Source organism: Moschus berezovskii, chromosome 24 (assembly GCF_049115385.1).
Source record: "Moschus berezovskii isolate FMDL1 chromosome 24, NW_MosBer_1.0, whole genome shotgun sequence".
Classification (NCBI taxonomy): Eukaryota; Metazoa; Chordata; class Mammalia; order Artiodactyla; family Moschidae; genus Moschus; species Moschus berezovskii.
Genome location: NC_142483.1, coordinates 49046211 through 49066777, shown reverse-complemented (window position 1 = coordinate 49066777; position 20567 = coordinate 49046211). Strand labels below are relative to the sequence as shown.

General features: G+C 50.3%; 1 protein-coding gene across 4 annotated transcripts in view; it reads left to right on the top strand.

The window, feature by feature from the left end:
- The window catches only part of TTC21A (tetratricopeptide repeat domain 21A), a 34224-nt gene that overhangs the window by 1654 nt on the left and 12003 nt on the right, over positions 1 to 20567 (top strand). For all 4 annotated transcript variants that reach the window (XM_055414598.2, XM_088831798.1, XM_055414597.2 and 1 more), the window contains 10 exons: positions 771 to 881; positions 1551 to 1717; positions 3395 to 3517; positions 7257 to 7414; positions 10168 to 10252; positions 12321 to 12419; positions 13521 to 13713; positions 18084 to 18181; positions 18361 to 18561; positions 19503 to 19632. In XM_055414598.2, the coding sequence (XP_055270573.2) occupies positions 771 to 881; positions 1551 to 1717; positions 3395 to 3517; positions 7257 to 7414; positions 10168 to 10252; positions 12321 to 12419; positions 13521 to 13713; positions 18084 to 18181; positions 18361 to 18561; positions 19503 to 19632 (1365 nt within the window). The remainder of the gene's footprint in view (positions 1 to 770; positions 882 to 1550; positions 1718 to 3394; positions 3518 to 7256; positions 7415 to 10167; positions 10253 to 12320; positions 12420 to 13520; positions 13714 to 18083; positions 18182 to 18360; positions 18562 to 19502; positions 19633 to 20567) is intronic.

Here is a 20567-nt window from a genome sequence, read left to right as displayed (position 1 = left end):
GTGAGGGCCCGTCAGTGTCGCTTCCTGACATAGGCACTCACCAGCACTAACGCACTGGCTTCACCTGGATGCCTACCTCTCCCCCAGTCATGTTCTGCTGGAAACAGTCTTACGCAGAGTGGCTAGATTTCCAGGTTCATTCACAGAAATCTGTGTAATCTATATCTAGTTGACTTTCGAGACCTGAGAGCTCACTCTCCCTGTTCTGCACCTCCGTTTCCCTGTCTATGAAATGAGTTGGGGGTGGGGAGAAATGACCACAGGATTATTGAACCAACCCCAGGCTTGATTACTGAACCAACCTCAGGTAATGCAGGAAAAGGAGGGAGTGGTAGGTGTGGGCACAGTCATGTGTGGGACAGAAGCAGAGAGAGGAGTAGGGCCCCTGCAGTACCAATTCACTGACATTCAGAAGGTGGTCCTGGGCCGCCCGTGGCCAATGTCAGTGGACATGGAAGGATAAATATAATCAGTGGCTCTGGGGTTATATTTTATAGCTAGCTGGGAATGCCCAGAGGTCCTTCTTCAGAACCAATCCAGGGTACCCTTGTAAGTACTCACAGGAACATCTCTCAGCTCCAAGTCCTCCATCCCCTGAAAGCAGCACTTTCAGGAAGCTTCAGTCTTCAGGGAACTTGGGCAATTAGGGACCTTGTGGACCAGTTAGTCCAAGCCTTGGGTCAGATCACACCAAGCCTTGAGTCAGCCCTGGGTCTGCCGTGGAGCCTCCTGCCTTCTGAACCTAATAACCGTGTGAGCTCTCTTCACAGAGCGCATCCAGGATGCCATCAGCAGCCTGGAGAGCATCCGGAATCACCCAGATGTGTCCCTGTGCTCCATCATGGCCCTCATTTATGCTCACAAGTGCTGTGAAACCATTGGTGAGTGCAGGCGTGCTCAGCCAAGCCTGGCCCAGTGGGGAAAAGAGAGCCCTGCTCCAGACACAGCCCCCTCTTGGGCGGCTGCAGGAAGTGTGTACACCCGTGGCCACAGATGCTGTGAGGAGTGGCTGCCAGTCCCGTCCCCACAGAGGCCTCAGAGAAGACCCCATGCCCAGGCCCAGTTGAGTGAGAGCCACAGGCAGAACGCCGGACAGTGGGAGGGGTCCTCCTTTCAGATCCCAAGAACTGGGGAGACACCCTGCTTGCCTTTGCCAAGATCTTGTCAAGAAAAACCCAAGCCAAAATGAAAAAATTTCTGCCCCTAAATCTCCCCTTCTCTAGGGTCAGGGAGAGATTCCACAAAACTACATACAAATTATTTCCCCATCTGGAATGGACTATGGGCCTGAGGTGGGAGATTCCGATTTGATCTGTCTGCCCAGAAAACTCCTGGGCACAGAGGAGAAAAGATGCATCTCAACCAGCAAATGCAAGTCCAGGGCTCGGCCACTCCTGTGGCATCACAGGGGCTAGCGTTGCTGGTTCCCAGGCCCTGAGCTGTTGTGTGGTCGGCGCCATGTGTTGTGGGAGGCTCAGAGTGTCCAGGGGAAGGACCAGACAGACCTCCGCATCCTAACTTGTCCGCTTCCCCCTCTCACGAATTCCCAGACCGAGAAGCAATTCAGGAGCTTGAGAGCAGCCTGAAGGAAGTCCGCAAGACAGCCAGTGGGACTGCCCTGTACTATGCTGGCCTATTCCTCTGGCTCATGGGCCGCCACGACAAGGCCAAGGAGTACATTGACCGCACGTTGAAGGTCTCCAGCAGCTCCAGAGAGGTACAGGCCCCTGGCATCGTGGGGGCAACAGCCAAAGGAAGCAGCACCCAACCACATCATACAGAGTGGCTCTGACTCCCGTGGAGGGCACTAGGGCTGGGGAGGGTCACACCCAGGCACCAACAAGGCCCGTGCTGGCTCAGGGTTTAGCCAACTACAAACTGGACTTTGTCCGTAGAGTCCAATCTGCAGATAGGTGTTTTATGGCCTGTGCTATATAGTTTTAAAATCTTGAATTAGTTGCTGGCATTTCGAAATCAGAAAATTTTTACCTAAAAGTCCCAGATGTCTTGGTTCTTTTGAAAACTAGATGAGCTGGCTTCGCTGGGCCTGCACTCCCTCCGTGCAGAGATCTGCTCGTTGTCTCTGGTGGCTCACGCAGTCGATCTCACCTGTGGTGGTCTCATGGGCCGAAGGACTGTAGAATTGGAAGCCTCAGCCTAGGCCGTGCATCTCAGCAGGGCATGTATCACCCCCAGCCCCCAGTCAGTCAGTTCAGTCTCAGACTCTTTGCGACCCCGTGAACCGCAGCACGCCAGGCCTCCCTGTCCATCACCAACGCCCGGAGTTAACCCAAACTCATGTCCATTGAGTCGGTGATGCCATCCAACCATCTCATCCTCCGTCATCCCCTTCTCCTCCAGCCCTCAATCTTTCCCAGTATCAGGGTCTTTTCAAGGGGGTGAAAGTTGGTTCTTGAAGGAGAGGGTGAAAAATCTCATTGATTGTATATAAAACACAAATATACACACAGAACATAAAATCAGTCAGTGTGTATGTGATCCTTAGTTTTCTTGGAGGGGGAGAGAATGACTAGGGGGGACATCTGAAAAGGCTCCTTTGTTGTCATTGTTCAGTTGCTCAGTTGTGTCTGACTCTGCGACCCCGTGGACTGTAGCCCGCCAGGCTCCTCTGTTCATGGGATTCTCCAGGCAGAAATACTGGAGTGGGTAGCCATTTCTTTCTCCAGGGGAGAAAGACTTGTAGGAAGGACAATAATGGAAAAGAATTGAGAAACCTGCTCTAGGCAATGAATGGTGCTTTGGGACAGGGTCTTGCAGGCGCCCCTCTGATCTTGCCTCCTGGGCCTGGCCGGCCGCACCTGCCGGTCAGGGTGAGATAAAGGCTGGAGAGGAGCTGGCAAGGCCCATGAACTCAGAGCGGCCACCCACCCACTCAGAAGGCATTCCCAGCTTCCCATCCAGGCCAGGCCCTTACACTGGTCTAAGGAGTGGAGGGAGCAGGAGTGGTCCTGCCCTGGTACTCTGACCCCAGTGTAAAGTAAGCAAACAGTGACAAGACAGGTGGTAGTCCGCTCCATGAGGAGCAAGAGAACCATGGGGGTTACAGCGAGAGCCTCACCCCAACCTGGGGGTCAAGGAAGGCCTCCTACGGGAGGGGCCTCCTCCACTGAGTGTTAAAGACTGGTGGTGGTTAACCAGGTGAGGGGACCTGGTTTAGGAGGTGCATGCTGGGCAGGGCTTTCCAGGTGAAGGAACAAGAGTTATGAAGCCCTGAGAGAGAGAGAGCAGGGCTGCCCTGGGATCTGGGAGCAGCAGTGCCCAGCAGGGCCTCGGAAAATGGAGGGACACAGAGGGGGAAGTGGGGCAGGAGAGGCAGTTGAATGGAGGTGATGCAGGAGCAAGGACTTCATCTTTCCCCTTGTTCTTATGCCAGGGCTATGTGCTCAGAGGCTGGGTGGACCTCAGCTCAGACAAACCCCACACGGTGAAGAAGTCCATCAAGTACCTGGAGCATGGCATTCAGGACACCAAAGACGTCCTGGGGCTGATGGGGAAGGTAGGCAGTAGGGAGGCGGGGAGTGGGAGTGTCCCCAGCCAGGGACCTCAGTCTCTAGGCCCCCCACCTGGTGGATGCAGAGCAGAGGCCCGGAGAGGGTCAGGGTCACAGAGCTGCCCTGGGCCTGCTCCAGGCCTTCCTGCATTCTGCCCCGTCTGAGTTTCTGTCTGTCTCCTGCCTAAGATCTCCTCAGGAGCTATGCTCCCTGGGCTCTGGTGGGCTTTTTTTCTCTCTATCCCTTTTGTTTTTACCCACTGTCCCTTTTCTGTACGTTTTCCTTTCTCATCTCCTATTAAACTCACTCAATTGGTCATAAGAGAAAGAAGGTATGTGTTTTGTATTTTCTGATCTTAAACTGTTGCCTTTGTCTGATGTGACCCTCGCTGAATCAATCTATGAGAGAAAAATCATCCTCTTACCTGCTTCTGTTTGTGTATACCTGTCTTATAAAATGAATATGTAATGCATGCATGCTCAGTTGTGTCCGACTCTTGCAACCCCATGGACTGTAGCCCACCAGGCTCCTCTCTCCGTGGAATTTCCCAGGCAAGAATACTGAAGTGGGTTGCCATTTCCTCCTGCAGAGTACCTTCCCAGCCCAGGGACCGAACCCACATCTCTGGTGTCTTCTGCACTGGCAGACAGATTTTTCTTTTTACCACTAGTGCCACATGAAATGAATGTGTGCTCGTTGAAAAACCAGAAGTCTAAAAATGTCACAATGTCATCCTTTTAGGCCTGCCACCCCCGAACAACCCACGGCAATATTTTAGGGCCGTGTCTCCTCGTTTCTCTGCTATGTGTTGTTTCAGGGTTCACCTTCAGTGGTTCGCTGGGGAGCAGAGGCCATGAATTTATCACATAGGAGGTTTATCAGGTGGGACCGACATGTGTAGGGAACATGAAAGAAGTAGGACGGAGAACTTGGACTGTGAAGCAGCCCTAGTGGCGGCCTCAGCCAGCTCTGCTTGGAACTGTGGAGCTGGGGTGGCCCTGCCCTGACCCCCTCACGGACAAGATGTTGGCTGTAGGCTGCCCCTCGGGGATGGGGGCACCCTGGCACCTGGGGGCTCCCTGAAGCCACAGATAGCCTGGGAGGGAGGCTTCTCCAAGAGATATCAACAGTCACCCGCCCTGGTCCTGAATGGGGTCACACACAGCACCTGCTACAGGACAGGAGACAGTGGGATTTCATATGATTATTATCATAGGGCATCTTACCATTTGGTCTCTCTATGTACGGTTATGTCATAAGCACATGTCATTTTGACATAAAGTCAGGCCACTACTGCGTGGACCTAATATAATTTGCCAACTTTGCTTCCTAGTGTTTGTATATTAAGGTTGCTTTTGGTTGTACATGTAGAAAGGAAGCTACAGCAAACACGTTTACACATAAATTTTTATTTAGAATACTCCTCTTCTTGTTTTTAGGAAGTCTCTTAATGGAAGGCTACTGTAGGCCAGAGCCAGCCTTTTGGAGTCCAATTTCAAGCCTTTGGGAAGCATTGCCCTCTGCCCCTCAGGCATCTGTGTCATGACTTGCCCAGGAGAGCTAGTGGCTGGCTGCCTGCAGAGACCGTGACCCCAGCCTGGTGAACCTTGACAGAGAAAAAGTCACGCAGACTTGATATGTGGGAAGAGGGTTACCTGCAAACTCTTGCTGACTCCCAGTGGCTGCACTGGCCCCAGTGAGCAGTTTTCAGCGGTGAATTGTAGGAAAGTGAATGGGCAATGATGGGCCTTATGTAGAAATTGGAAGTGCCGAACCTCCCCACAAGGGGGCGCCTTCCCATGACTTTGCTCTGTCCCAGGCCTGCAGGGGCTCAGCTATCTCAGCTACCTCCCGGAGCCCCTGCCTTCTTGTTGTTCAGTCCCTCAGTCGTGTCCAAGTCTTTGCGACCCCATGGACTGCAGCATGCCAGGCTTCCCTGTCCTTCACCATCTCCCAGAGCTTGCTCAAACTCATGTCCCTTGAATTGGTGATTCCATCCAACCATCTCATCCTCTGTTGTCCCTTTCTCCTGCCTTCAATCTTTCCCAGCATCAGGGAAATGAGTCAGTTCATTTGCATCAGGTAGCCAAAGTATTGCACTGGCGACCCACTCCAGTACTCTTGCCTCGAAAATCCCATGGACGGAGGAGTCTAGTAGGCTGCTGAGCAACTTCACTTTCCCTTTTCCCTTTCATGCATTGGAGAAGGCAATGGCAACCCACTCCAGTGTTCTTGCCCGGAGAATCCCAGGGACGGGGATGCTGTCTATGGGGTCTCACAGAGTCGGACACGACTAAAGCGACTTAGCAGCAGCAGTAGCAGCAGCAGCCAAAGTATTGGAGCTTCAGCATCAGTCCTTATAATGAATATTCAGGATTGATTTCCTTTAGGATTGACTGGTTGGATCTCCTTGCAGTCCAAGGGACTCTCAAAGAGTCTTACCCAACACCACAGTTTGAAAGCATCAATTCTTTGGTGCTCTGCCTTCTTTATGGCCCAACTCTCACATCCACACATGACTACTGGAAAAACCATACCTTTGACTAGACGGACCTTTGTTGGCAAAGTAATGTCTCTGCTTTTTAATATGTTGTTTAGATTTGTCGTAGCTTTTCTTCCAAGGAACAACCGTCTTTTCATTTTGTGACTGCAGTCACCATCTTCAGTGATTTTGGAGCCCCAAAAATTTAAGTCTGTCACTGTTTCCATTGTTACCCCGTCTATTTGGAATGTAGTGATGGGACCAGATGCCCTGATCTTGGTTTTTTGAATGTTGAGTTCTAAGCCAGCTTTTTCACTCTCCTCTTTCACCTTCATCAAGAGGCTCTTTAATTCCTCTTCGCTTTCTGCCATAAGGGTGGTGTCATCTGCATATCTGAGGTTATTGATATTTCTCCCAATTGATTCCCAATTTCTCCCAATTCTGGCAATCTTGATTCCAGCTTGTGCTTCTTCCAGCCCGACATTTCACATGATGTACTCTGCCTATAAGGTAAACAAGCAGAGTGACAATATACAACCTTGACATACTCCTTTCCCAATTTGGAACCAGTCTGTTGTTCCATGTTTGGTTCTAATTGTTGCTTCTTGACCTGCATACAGGTTTCACAGGAGGAAGGTAAGGTGGTCTGGTATTCCCATCTCTTGAAGAATTGTCCATAGTTTGTTGTGATCCACATAGTCAAAGGCTTTAGCATAGTCAATGAAGCAGAAGTAGATGTTTTTCTGGAATTCTCTAGTTTTTTCTATGATCCAGTGGATATTGGCAATTTGATCTCTGGTTCTCCTGACTTTTCTAAATCCAGCTTTTGCAACTGAAAGTTCTCGGTTCCCATATTGAAACCTAGTTTGGAGGATTTTGAGCATTACTTTGCTAGCATGTGAAATGAGTGCAATTGTGCAGTAGTTTGAACATTCTTTGGCACTGCTCTTCTTTGGAATTGAAATGAAAACTGACCTTTTTCAAGTCGTGTGGCCACTGCTGAGTTTTCCAAATTTGCTGGCATATTGAGTGCAGCACTTTAACAGCATCATCTTTTAGGGTTTGAAATAACTCAGCTGGAATTCCATTCCCCTGCCTTGCCTGTCAGAAAACCCCAAGACTGCTGTGGACCCGATCTGTCACTCTGAGTGATGGCTCCTGCCCACGTGTCGGGCTCTGCTCCTGTCTCGGTGGGGACACTGACACCAACCGCACTCTTTTGGTGGGCACTGATGAGGGCTCTTCTGTTTGGCTTTCAACAGGTGATGTACTTGGTGATGATGCAGAACTATTCGGGGGCCCTTGAGGTAGTGAACCAGATCACTGTCACCTGCGGGAGCTTCCTGCCTGCCTTTGTCCTAAAGATGCAGCTGTTCCTGGCTCGGCAGGACTGGGAGCAGACGGTAGAAATGGGACACAGGTGAGGGGCAGGGCTGACCTGATGTTTCCTTCCTTTCCCCTTCAGTTCAGTTGCTCAGTTGTGTCTGACTCTTTGTGACTCCATGAACCGCAGCACCCCAGGCCTCCCTGTCCATCACCAACTCCCAGAGTCCACCCAAACCCATGTCCATCGAGTCAGTGATGCCATCCAACCATCTCCACCTCTGTTGTCCCCTTCTCCTCCTGTCCTCAATCTTTCCCAGCATCAGGGTCTTTTCAGATGAGTCAGCTCTTCGCATCGGGTGGCCAAAGTAATGGGAGTTTCAGCTTCAGCATCAGTCCTTCCAATGAACATTCAGGATTTATTTCCTTTAGGATGGACTGGTTTGATCTCCTTGAAGTCCAAATTGTGTGTTTGTGTGAGGGGGTGGAATACAAACATACCTCTTCCTTCCCTGTGAAAGGATGATAACTGGAATTGGAGTCTCATACAGAAGCCCTGGTAGCAAACTGAAAGTGACTCCAGCCTGTGCCAGACGTGGGCGGGCCCTCCGCGGCCTCTCTCACAGCTGGCTGGTGTCCTTGGCAGGAACGCCTGGATCAAGAGCTTGCTTTGGAGGCTCTGCCTTGGGCCCGCAGGATACCTGGAAGCCCGTAGGTTTCATTAGTTTCATGCCGTTTATAGTGTCAACATTGGAATGGATTACAGAGTTCTAACCACTGGAGCACCAGGGCAGTCCCTCCCCCATTGCTCTTTAAATTTCTGCTCTTTGTAGATTGTGTTTCTCTTTTCAGCCATAATATTGTTTATTTTTTCCTTCTCTTTTAGTTCTCTCCACCAATGTTAAAATAATTTGTTTATTCCATTAGTCTTGTTAAAGAACCAGCTTTGAGTTTTGTTGATGCTATGATACCCTTGTTTTCTAATTGATTAATTTCTGCTGTTTATTATTTCCCGCTAACTACCTTCTGTGGAGGTACTCTGTTGTTATTGTCTAACTCTTGAGTTGGATGCCTGGCCATTCTAAATCTTCTTTTAGAAGATAAGCATTTAAGTCTATGGACATCCCTTGAGGTACCATTTAACAGTGTCTACATGTCTGGATATTTCAGTAGTATCTTCAGTATCATTTGGTTCTGCGACTTCTCTAACATTGGTTCTGATTCGTTTTTAGTCCATATATCATTTTTAAAGTTTTTTTTTAAATTTCTAAATTATGAAATTCACAGTGCCTTCAAAATCATCATAAATGCCTGGAACTCTTTGAATGTTGACTATGCCTAGTTGTGTTGAAAGTTGATGTGTCAGTTAGAGTAATTGTTAAGCAGAAGGACCGTTCCCTGATCCGGCCAAAAAATATGAAATGTCCTATAAAGAAACAAAATACTGAAAATTCCAGGGAAGTCCCCGGTGGCTCAGAGGTAAAGAATCCGCCAGCCAATGCAGGAGACATGGGTTCGATCCCTGGTCCAGGAAGATCCCACGTGCCCCACAGCAGCTAAGCCCATGCAGCACGACCCCTGAGCCTGTGCTCCAGAGCTCACAAACCCCAACTACTGAAGCCCGGGTGCTCCAGAGCCCATGCTCTGCAGCAAAAGAAGCCACCACGATGAGAAGCCCACACACCGCAACTAGAGAGTAGCCTGTGCTCGCCACAACTAGGGAAAAGGCCCTGTGGCAGCAAAGACCCAGCACGGTCAAAAATAAATAAATAATTTAAGAAAAAAAGAAAACTCCGTAGTGTGATCAGGAGCTACGCCTTCCCAGTGACACATGATGGAAACCAAAGTTTCCTTTCCATTTTACAGCTGCAGACGACCCCCTGCCCCCTGACCTTGGTACCCCAGTCATGCCTGTGTTATTTGGGATATAAATAGGTTTCTGTCATGAAGACACCCCCAAATAAGGGACTTAACATAAAAGGTTATTCCTCTCTCAGGGAGAAGTTCGGGTGGTGGGCCAAAACTAGGATGACTGCTTAACTCTCTAGGGTCCCAGCCCCCCTCTCCCTGCTGTCCTATTCCTAGGACGTTGCTCACATGGCCCACATTCCAGCCAGCAAGAGGAGGAAAGAGAATGGAAGGCATGCTGTAGGGATACCACTGGATACACCCAGGGCACTTGCACTTGCATCCTATTGGTCAGAACTTAATCACATGGTCACACATGGGAAGCTGGGAAATGTAGTCTTTATTGCAGTAGCCACATGCCCCAGCAGTTCAGTTCAGTTCAGTCACTCAGTCGTGTCCGACTCTTTGCGACCCCATGAATCACAGCACGCCAGGCCTCCCTGTCCATCACCAACTCCCGGAGTTCACTCAAACTCATGTCCATCGAGTCGGTGATGCCATCCAGCCATCTCATTCTCTGTCGTCCCCTTCTCCTCCCGCCCCCAACCTTTCCCAGCATCAGAGTCTTTTCCAGTGAGTCAACTCGTCGCATGAGGTGGCCAAAGTATTGGAGTTTCAGCTTTAGCATCAGTCCTTCCAATGAACACCCAGGATTGATCTCTTTTAGGATGGACTGGTTGGATCTCCTTGCGGTACAAGGGACTCTCAAGAGTCTTTTCCAACACTACAGTTTAAAAGCATCAATTCTTCAGCAATCAGCCTTCTTCACAGTCCAACTCTCACATCCATACATGACCACGGGAAAAACCATAGCCTTCAGCAGGTTCAATTAAAAGGAGAAGGGGAGGATAGATGTTAGGAGACAATCAGAAGATGCCAGCACACCATCCTAACCTTGCCTCTGAACACTCTCAATTCACGTGGCTCCTCTTCCTGTTTCAGAATCCTCGAAAAAGACAAAAGCAATATCGACGCCTGCCAAATTCTAGCTGTGCATGAGCTCGCAAGAGAAGGAAACATGACCGCAGTAAGTTCTTTCAAGACTCAGACGTTGAACCTTGAAACCAACCCAGCCAAGGAGGGACCCTTCACAGCACCTCCACCCCCAAGGCCTTGGAGGGGGCTGGCTCCCCGCGACTCAGCTCCCTACGCCCATCCACACACTCGGGGGGCTCTGGTTTGGTCTTTGAGCCACACGGTTCAAAAGGCCGGCAGTGAGGCTGACACACTGCTCTGGTTCTGCCTCATGTTCCCTGTGTGACCCGGGCAGGTGTCTCCACCTGGATGAGCCCCAAGATGCTCATCTGTAAACATGGAGATAATTCCACCCACTCTGAGCGGTTGTTATAAGGTCCAATTACAGGACATGTAGGGCGACTGGGAACAGTGCCCAGTGCGCTACAATAACTTGCTCCGTTTTAACTGATAGCAGTCATGATTGTGGTTTGTTGCCGGTTTTTGATTTTGTTTTTGCCATGCCACATGGCTTGCAGGATTTTAGTTCTGTGGCCACGGATTGAACCCAAGCCCACAGTAGTGAAAGTGCTGAGTCCTAACCACTGGACCACCAAGGAATTCCCATGGTTGTGTTTCGTGTTTCGGGAAATGCCTTTTTTTAAAGGGAATGGTTAGAATTGTTCAGATATTGACCAGGCAGTACCTGGCCCCATGGGCTTCCCAGGTTGCTCAGTGGTAAAGAATCCACCTGTCAATGCAGGAGACGTGGGTTTGGTCTCTGGGTCCCCTGGGTCAGGAAGGTCCCTTGGGGGAGTAAATGGCAACCCACTCCAGTATGAGAATCACATGAACAGAGGAGCCTGGCAGGCTACAGTCTGTGGGGTCACAAAGAGTCAGACACAACTGAGCAACTTAGCATGCACCTGGCTGTAAACTTGCTCCTAAGACTTGTAGTTTCCCAGAGAAACCCCAAAGAGTCCTCAGATGCAGTCAGAAGCACCTCAAATTCCTAACGAAAACCTCCATGCCCGGACACATTCTTATTTTCAAAAAGAGTTTGTGTCTTCAGTGAAAACCCTCCCTTCTGAATAAAGACATTGCCTCTGCAGAGAGTGTGACCAGTCAAGAGGCCCTAAGGGGGTCATGGCGAGAAGAGGAAGTTTCTGGTTCCTTTTCCCCAGCTCTGAGGTTATGGATTTTGTGGGGTGGGGTGAGGCAGAGGGCACGGTCTGTATTTGGTAGGAAGCCTCAAAAAGGGCCCTAGCCCGGTCTCTGGGTAGAAACAAGGGAATAGGCCTGTCCTCAGCTCCCTGAGAACCTGGGGCCCTGAGCTCGCTTTCTAAGGGCCTGGCCTCATGGTTAGGGCCAAGGGCAGTTAGCATTTAATGCCCCTCCTTTGCCCCCATCTCAACACTGGGATCTGCCCCTCACCCCAGCCCAGGCCGCACATTCCTAAGCTTGCAGAGAAGATCCACCCCACCCCATATTCTTCTCTGGTACTTCCTTGCAGCTGTGGACTAAGAACTCCCTACCCCCACACAGTGAATGGGCAGAAGAGTCCACGAAAGAACACAGGTTTCGGACTCAGTCAGCCATCTAGATGGCTGGGTAACCTTGGTGAAATGACGTTAACTTCTCTGACCCTTCATCTGCTAGACTGGAAAATTCAGTTACACTGACTGTCAGAGTCCCTAGGAGGATTCACTGGAATGACGGAAATGCATCAATGTGGTGACTCAGGTCAAAATGGAGCAGAAGTCTGGGGCCAGAGACCCACCCTGACGGCTTGCTCCTGGGCCAGCCCAGGTGGTTTGCAACTGGCCAGGGGGGACTGCTGTGAGTGCCCCATACAGCTGGCTTCTGGCACTGTTTGGGGGTGTCTCAAAGGGCAGCTGCTCTTCCCGGATTCGGGAATAAAGGAGCAGTGCCGGCTCTGGGGGCAAAGCCCCTGTGGGGCCCCAAAGTGATACTGAAGCCTGGGCACACCCAGGGCCTGTTAACTCTGAATCTCTGGCATTGGTGTGGAGGCCCGAGTGTGTTTAAGATCTCTCAGCTGTGCTCCAGGCAGCCACCCTTGAGAACCTTTGCCCCACTCGCCTTTTGCCTACTGCCTTTGACGTTGTGTTTTGTTCTTGCAGGCTGCCGAGCACGTTAGGAATCTGATTAAAGCACTGGAAATGAGAGAGCCCCAAAATCCAAGCCTCCATCTTAAAAAAATTCTTGTGGTGAGCAGACTGGTAAGAAAGCTCCTCCCTGGTTTCTGAACTAATGCATCTTGTCTTATGCCCAGGGGAGATTTGTGGTCCCCCAGAAGCTCCCTCAGGACCCCGCCCCACCCCTCTCTGACTTAAACTTGACCTCAGTCTAGGGGCCCAGGCCCTGGGGCCCCTGCCTGCCTCCATCCTGTCACGGTATCAGGTGGCCTCTGTCTCCCGTGCCCACGTGCCCTTCAGAGATGCTGTGAAGATCACGGAAGTGAGATCTGGAAGTGCTTTCAGAGTGGGAGGCGCCCTATCTGGGGAAGGAGGGCAGTGACACAGCTGTGGAAGAGCAGGGTGCTGGAGCCCCCCCATATTCCTTTGGTGAAAGAGACCCCGGGAGGCCGCCTGCCTAACCCTCTCTGACTCCAGGCACGGTGCAAACAAAGCAGGCTGCCACCCAGCCTGTCTCTGTCACAACCTTCAGCCCCAGAGCAAAATTTTCTAGAAGGGGGCAATTTCCAGGTGGTCCCGTGGCTGAGACTTCACTCTCCCAATGCAGGAGGCCTGGGTTCCACCCCTGCTGAGGGAACTCTATCCCATATGCTGCGACTAAGAGTTCACATGCCATGGCTAGAGATCCCGTGTGCCCCAACTGAAAAAAGAAAGATCCACCATAGGGAGTTGTCATAAGAGCAGGGGCAGCCCTGCGGAGTCGAATTCCACCGGGATACCCTCTCTCCCTCCACCTCTGATTCTCTCTGCTCATTCTCCACACACAGCAGGGAATGTGGCTGCTCCCAGCCCTCAGGGCCACTTCCCATCAGTGCGACACCAAGAGTCCCCCTCACGCAGCTTCAGTTTGTGAAAAACCTCCTGGTGACTTGTTGGACCAGTGACTATGGCCAGACACAGGGCTGGGTCCCTCCAAGAGCTCCATGCCTGGAGGCGGTTCCACAAATGTGGCCACCGGGATGGGGGGGATTCTTTGCGAGCTGGACAGCTACCTGGACACACGGTACTTCTGGGGCTCTCCTGAGCACCCCCGAGTCCTGCCAAAGTGCCCCCCATTTGTAACATGGCCTTGTTTAGGCAGGTTGGAGTGACTGGTTTCCATATCCCTGTGTCTGTTCCTTTCAGTGTGGGAGGCACCAGGGGATTCTGCAACTGGTGTGTAGCTTCATCGAACGAACCTTCATGGCCACATCCTCCGACGCCCACATGGCCACCGAGCTGGGCTACCTCTTCATCCTGCAGGACCAAGTAAAGGAGGCGTCTCTGTGGTACTCGAAGGCCATGAAGCTGGACGAGAGCAGCGTGGCTGCCTTGACAGGTCTGTGCAGGCTGGGCAGGGAGAGGGGTGGCAGGCTGGGGGGTGGGAGCCAAGCAGGGTGACCTCCATGAATCCAAAAGAGAGGGGTTGGCAAGCATTCTTCCCAGAGGGTATGTGAGATTGGGGGTACATTGTAGGATGGGGTGCCTTTCGAGGGATCTACACATATAGACGTTAAGAGGCACAGGAATTCTCGAAAACAGTCAAAGCCATTCTCATCTCCTTCAGACCTCTGATAGCCACACTCTGCCTGACATGCTGGGTCAGCCCTGCCTCCACTCAGGCCCCACCAGGCCAGCGCCCTCCCTGCCCCACAGCCGCTCACCTCACCTCTGTAGACCCTTCCTCTTCAGGCCACCGTGGTGAAAGGCCGCCAGAGTGAGTAGTTTTGAGAGTTTTGCTTCCCTATGTGTCCCAGGGCTTCCCTCCCACTTTATACAAATGTCAAGTGAATTTTCCAAAGCCCAGTTTTCATTTTTACACAAAGCTCTCAAATCTGTGGTCTCTAGAGAATCCTGAGACAGAGGTATTTGATTTTAGTGGAGGCAGCCTCGTGATCAGTGCCTCAGGCAAGCCGGCTTCCTGCCCCGGTTCCGGCTCTGGCACCGAGGAGTTGTGTCTTTTGGGGGCAAAGTCACTTCTCGCTAAAGTCAGAAAAGCAATCCAAGTGGTTGGTCTTGATTTCTGGTTCAATGCATCAGGCTGAGTCCTCGATCATCACTTCTTCCTCCCTCCCCAAATCCCCCCCAAAGTCACGGGCGACATTTTAAAAAGATGGTGAGTCCCCGTAGCAGGCCCAGAAACAGGGTAAGGTGCCTTTGGTAGACCAGGAACACTGAAGAACTTCGCATTTCTAGACGATATTAAGCAGATTGCATTCAGTCTGGAAGCTCTGAACAAGTCTAGAAACCTATAAGCCAACATGGGCAGAGACAGGACAGCTAAAGAAATGAGTAGATCAGCTTTCCCCAGAGGGCTCCAGGAAAAAGAAAAATTAAAAAAACACAAGCCTGGGGTCCCCAGAGGCTGGGAGCAAAATATGTCATGGGGTCATCATCGAGATAACAGGAGGATTATTGGAAGCCCAAGAATGGGATCAAGGAGACTTTTACCAGGTGGTGGGACAGGACAGAGCAAAACAAAGCCCCCCATGATGTCCCACCACCAGCAGGGACATGAAGGGCAAAAAACTTGAATGCCCAACACATAGGCAAAATCCCCTGAAACGTTCCTCCACCAGGCTGAGTCCTTGCCCACTTCCTCAATTCAAGGGAGAGCCCCTGCTGGTCAGCCAGAAGGGAAGTCCACACACTCCAGCCAAGCCCGAGTCCACGCATATGTGTTCTTGATGCATCCATCTTACCTGGCCCGTCTGGAAAAATCAGAGGCCTTAACAATTTGAGAAATCTGCCCTGGTTGCTAATAGTCATCACTCTAGTCCATTTATAAATCTGCTAGCAGTTTGAAAGAGGGGTCAGGTGGAACATACAAAGCAGTGGCGCTCTGAGGAGCAAAGTTAAGGCCAGATACAGAAAAGACTTTGTCCCCAAAACACCGCCTGTGTTGGCTGACTCTAGAGTCTATTAGGTCTGTGAATAAAGAACATGCCACTAGGAAAAAAATACAGATAACAAAAAAAGAGTTGCTGAAAATTAAAAATATGATTTTTGCAAAGTAAAAATGTCCATCAGTTCAGTTCAGTTCAGTCACTCAGTCGTGTCCGACTCTTTGCGACCCCATGAATCACAGCACGCCCGGCCTCCCTGTCCATCACCAACTCCCAGAGTTCACTCAAACTCATGTCCATCGAGTCGGTGATGCCATCCAGCCATCTCATTCTCTGTCGTCCCCTTCTCCTCCCGCCCCCAACCTTTCCCAGCATCAGAGTCTTTTCCAGTGAGTCAACTCGTCGCATGAGGTGGCCAAAGTATTGGGGTTTCAGCGTTAGCATCAATAGATGAGCCAAATAGTGGGATGGATATGACTGAAAACCAAGATGATGGTGAGGAAGACAGTCAGAAATAAATGTACCCAAATGGTCAAGGAACAAATTGTAAAAGAAGAATAGTAAGAACAGAAGGGATTTGTCCTCCCAACATCAAAACACATCAAAACAAGCGTCGTTAAGGATTTCCTTGGTGGCTCAGTGGTAAATGGTCCGCTGCCAATGCAGGAGACACAGGTTCGATCCCTGACCCAGGAAGATCCTGCGTGTCTTGAAGCAACTAAGCTCGTGTACCACAACACTGGGCCTGTGCTCTGGACCCTGGGAGCCACTTCCTGAAGCCTGTGTGCCCTGGAGCCCATGCTCTGCCACAAGAGAAGCCACCACAGTGAGAAACCAGTGCACTGCAACTAGAGAAAATCCCACACAGCAGCAAAGACATAGAACAGCCAAAAAAAAAATTATTTTTTTAAAAAAGAGAAGTCCGTTTGAAGCCAGTCCTGGAATAAACAAATAGATCAACAGGATAGAAACAGGCCTTATGATAAAAATGACATTTCAAACCGATAGAGTTTCAATAATTCGTGGTTGGATACCTGACTATTCTTCATGAAAAAAAATTAAATGCCCATTTCACATTATCCTCAAAAATAAATTCTAGATGACTTAGATATTTAAACATAAAAGTTAAATTGGACCTGGGTTGCCCGGGGAATTCTAAGCATAACGACAAACTCAGAAGTTCTAAAGGAAAATATTTGACCAATGTATGTAAAAATTTAAAACTACTGGATGGCAAAAAGGCAGAGGAAAAATAGTTAAAAGGTAAAAGGCAAATTAATGGGAAATGTTTGTAACAAGGAATATATATAAAGAGAATCAGTTCAGTTCAGTCGCTCAGTCGTGTCCGACTCTTTGCGACCCCATGAATCACAGCACGCCCGGCCTCCCTGTCCATCACCAACTCCCAGAGTTCACTCAAACTCATGTCCATCGAGTCGGTGATGCCATCCAGCCATCTCATTCTCTGTCGTCCCCTTCTCCTCCCGCCCCCAATCTTTCCCAGCATCAGAGTCTTTTCCAGTGAGTCAACTCGTCGCATGAGGTGGCCAAAATATTGGAGTTTCAGCTTTAGCATCAGTCCTTCCAATGAACACCCAGGATTGATCTCCTTTAGAATGGACTGGTTAGATCTCCTTGCGGTACAAGGGACTTTCAAGAGTCTTCTCCAGCACCACAGTTCAAAAGCATCAATTCTTCGGCGATCAGCTTTCTTCACTGTCCAACTCTCACATCCATACATGACCACTGGAAAAACCATAGCCTTGACTAGACGGACCTTGGTTGACAAAGTAATGTCTCTGCTTTTTAATAACTTTCCTTCCAAGGAGTAAGTGTCTTTTAATTTCATGGCTGCAATCAGCATCCGCAGTGATTTTGGAGCCCAAAAAAATAAAGTCTGACACTGTTTCCACTGTTTTTCCATCTATTTCCCATGAAGTGATGGGACCAGATGCCATGATCTTTGTTTTCTGAATGTTGAGCTTCAAGCCAACCTTGTCACTCTCCTCTTTCACTTTCATCAAGAGGCTTTTGAGTTCCACTTCACTTTCTGCCATGAGGATGGTATCATCTGCATATCTGAGGTTATTGATATTTCTAGAGAGAGATAAAAATCCATCCAAAGAAAAACAGGAAAAAGCTATAAACAGGAAAGAGAAAAGGCCACTAACTATATGAAAAGATGTCCATTCTCCCTAAAAAAAAAAGAATTTTTAAGTTAATTAAAACAAGTTATTCACTCTTTAGCGTGGTAAAGAGTAAAGCATGTTTGTGAGGTTGTGGGAAAAGAGAAAAACACTTCCAAATTCTTGACCATAATATTAATTCATATATCCTTTGAGGGCAAGCTGGCCTTATCTATTAAGGTTTTAGATGTACATGCCCTTTGACCCATCAACTCTACATAAGGAGTTAGAACACACAAAAATGTTGACCGTGGCATTGTAATATTTAAACACTGAAAACCCACGAAATGTGAAAGGAGGAGTCCTTCAATAGTTCAGTAGTTAAATAAATGGTTACATCGGCAGTGAAATATTATGTCACCATTGAAGAGAATGAGGTAATCTGTATGAACGGATGGGAAAATACACTATACACTAATAACATGCAAATGCTTTGCAAGGTGTTTGAAGAAATATACTCTAATCTGTTCATATTGATTCTCTCTAAAGAAAGACACGCTGAAAGAACGTGAGCTGGGGATGTTTTCCTTGCCCTACGATTTGAACGCTTCCCCATGAACATGTACCACTCTTTGAGTTTATGAAGACACGGGAAAGGGTCCCTGCCATCTACTGTCCCTTAGCCTGCTGGCTCTGCCACAGAGCTGGCTGTTCATCCCAGTTCTGTCCCCTCCCAGGGATCACCTGGTGCCAGATCTTAGACGGCCACCTGGAGGAGGCTGAACACCAGCTGGAATTCCTGAAGGAGGTGCAGCAGTCCCTGGGGAAGTCCAAGGTCAGAGCTCTGTGGGGGCCAAGGTTGCCCTGGGATCCTGCCCCCGCCACACCCCCTCCCTCTTCCCACCCCCAGTTTCCAGTAGGGCAGCCACAACGGCCTTGGACTTCTGCTTCCCCTTAGCCTGCGGGCTCTGCCCAGCAGGCGTTACCTCCAGGACCCGGGTCTGCTCCCCACAGGTGCTGGTTTTCCTGCAAGCCCTCCTGGCGTCCAGGAAGCATAGGGGGGAGCAGGAGGCCACAACACTGCTAAAGGAGGCCGCCGAACTGCACTTCTCCAGCATGCAGGCCCTCCCCATGAGCTCCGAATACTTGGAACGGCTCGACCCCATCTTCCTGGTCTGCATCGCCAAGGAGTACCTGGTCTTCTGCCCCAAGCAGGTTAGAGGAGGGGGCTTCTTCGTGGGGTGGGGAGAGGGGGTTGGACTGGTGAACAGGTCTGGGCAGAGGCAGGACCTACCTGGCCAGTCACTAGGTTGCTTGAGCCTCGGGCAGTCAGGGAACCCAGTGCTTTTCACGTTTGCACGAGCAACCTGCCAGTCACCCAGGAGGTGGGGCACAAGCCCTGCATCTCCCAGGCGATGCTGATGCTGCTGGTCCAGGGACTGCACATGAGGAGCAGGGCACTGGCTTTTGTTCATCCCAGGGAGGAACTGGGCTCCCTTTTCTCCCAATGTCTTTTAAGAAGTATTTTGGTCTTTCCTTGTTTGTCCAGCCTTCCCAGACAATCAAGATTCCCTATGGGCAAGGATTGTATCTTACACGCCTTAATATCCCCCAAGTGCCTCGTAATGCCATCCCACAAATATCTATTGAGGGCACCACCATGTGCCAGATGCCATGCTTGATAGGGGGGACTCAACAGTGAACAAATAAAGTCCCCATTCTCAGGAGCTTATGCTATTGGACTAAACAGTACAGAGCAGATGGTAAATACGTGTGTGAAGCATGAAAGTATCAGTCGCTCAGTCATGTCCAACCCTTTGCGACCCCATGGACTGTAGCCCACCAGGCTCCTCTGTCCATGGGATTCTCCTGGCAAGAATACTGGGGTTGGTTGCCATTCCCTTCTCTAGGGGATCTTCCTGACCCAGGGAATTGAACCTAGGTCTCCGGCGTTGCAACCTGATTCTTTACCATCTGAGCTACAAGGGAAGCCCATACTTGTGGAATAAAGTAAAATAAAATAAATAAAAATGAACAAGGTAAATAAAAATAAAGTAGGGAATAAAAATCCCTTCACTGAGTGTTTTCTAAGCACTCCAGGAGTCTTTTTCTTAGAATAGGGCAAACCGCACAGCCAGACCCTTGTGTTCCTACAGCCCCGGCCTCCAGGCCAGATCGTGTCTCCTCTGCTTAAGCAAGTCGCTGCGATCTTGAATCCTGTAGTCAAGGCGGCACCAGCCCTGATTGAGCCGCTGTATGTGATGGCCCAGGTCAAGTATCTCTCAGGTGAGCCGGTGAGTCCTTGTGGCTGGCGGGGGGCCCCTGGGTGAGTGTCTGCAGGCTCCCTGCCTGGGATACTCCACACACACACCCTCACCCTCACAGTCACCAGGTGTGCCCACTGTTCCCAGCCTCCAACACCCCTGACTCCTCACCAGCAGGGGTCTCTCCCACCCTCCCTTTTGCCGATCGCTTGCTTGATCTGAGCCAGCTGACAGTCGCTGAACTCTATGATGCACCAGCACAGCTCAGATCCTGCTGCTGCTGCTGCTGCTAAGTCGCTTCAGTCGTGTCCGACTCTGTGCGACCCCATAGACGGCAGCCCACCAGGCTCTGCCGTCCCAGGGATTCTCCAGGCAAGAACACTGGAGTGGGTTGCCATTTCCTTCTCCAAAGTGAAAGTGAAAAGTGAAAGTGAAGTTGCTCAGTCATGTCCGACTAGTAGCGACCCCGTGGACTGCAGCCCACCAGGCTCCTCTGTCCATGCGATTTTCTAGGCAAGAGTACTGGAGTGGCTTGCCATTGCCTTCTCCGGCTCTGATCCTAGGGCACAGCAATTCTCAGAACAAGAAAAACTCCTCCCTGGAGTCTGTGTTCTAGTAAGGGTGCGCGGACATCAAGCGTAGTGTTATTGTTAGGACATGACCACGCGATGGAGAAAATGAAAGCCAGGGAGGGGATGCAGGGGTGGCAGTTTTTAAAATGCACTCAGGAAGTCCCTGAGGAAGGGGGCACCCTGTGCCATTAGATTCGCAGAGCCTCGTGGGCCAGAATGGTCCCCGTCCAGCCTCTCCTCTCTCAAGGCCTGGATCCTGGAGAAAGAGGGAAGGATGGGGAGAACCCTTGGTGGTTGTGCTCTCTGAAGTCTTTGCTTGCCGTGACCTTTCACCACCATCCGCTTGAAAGTCAAGCTGATCTCTGGTGTCTAGAGACTTCAGAAT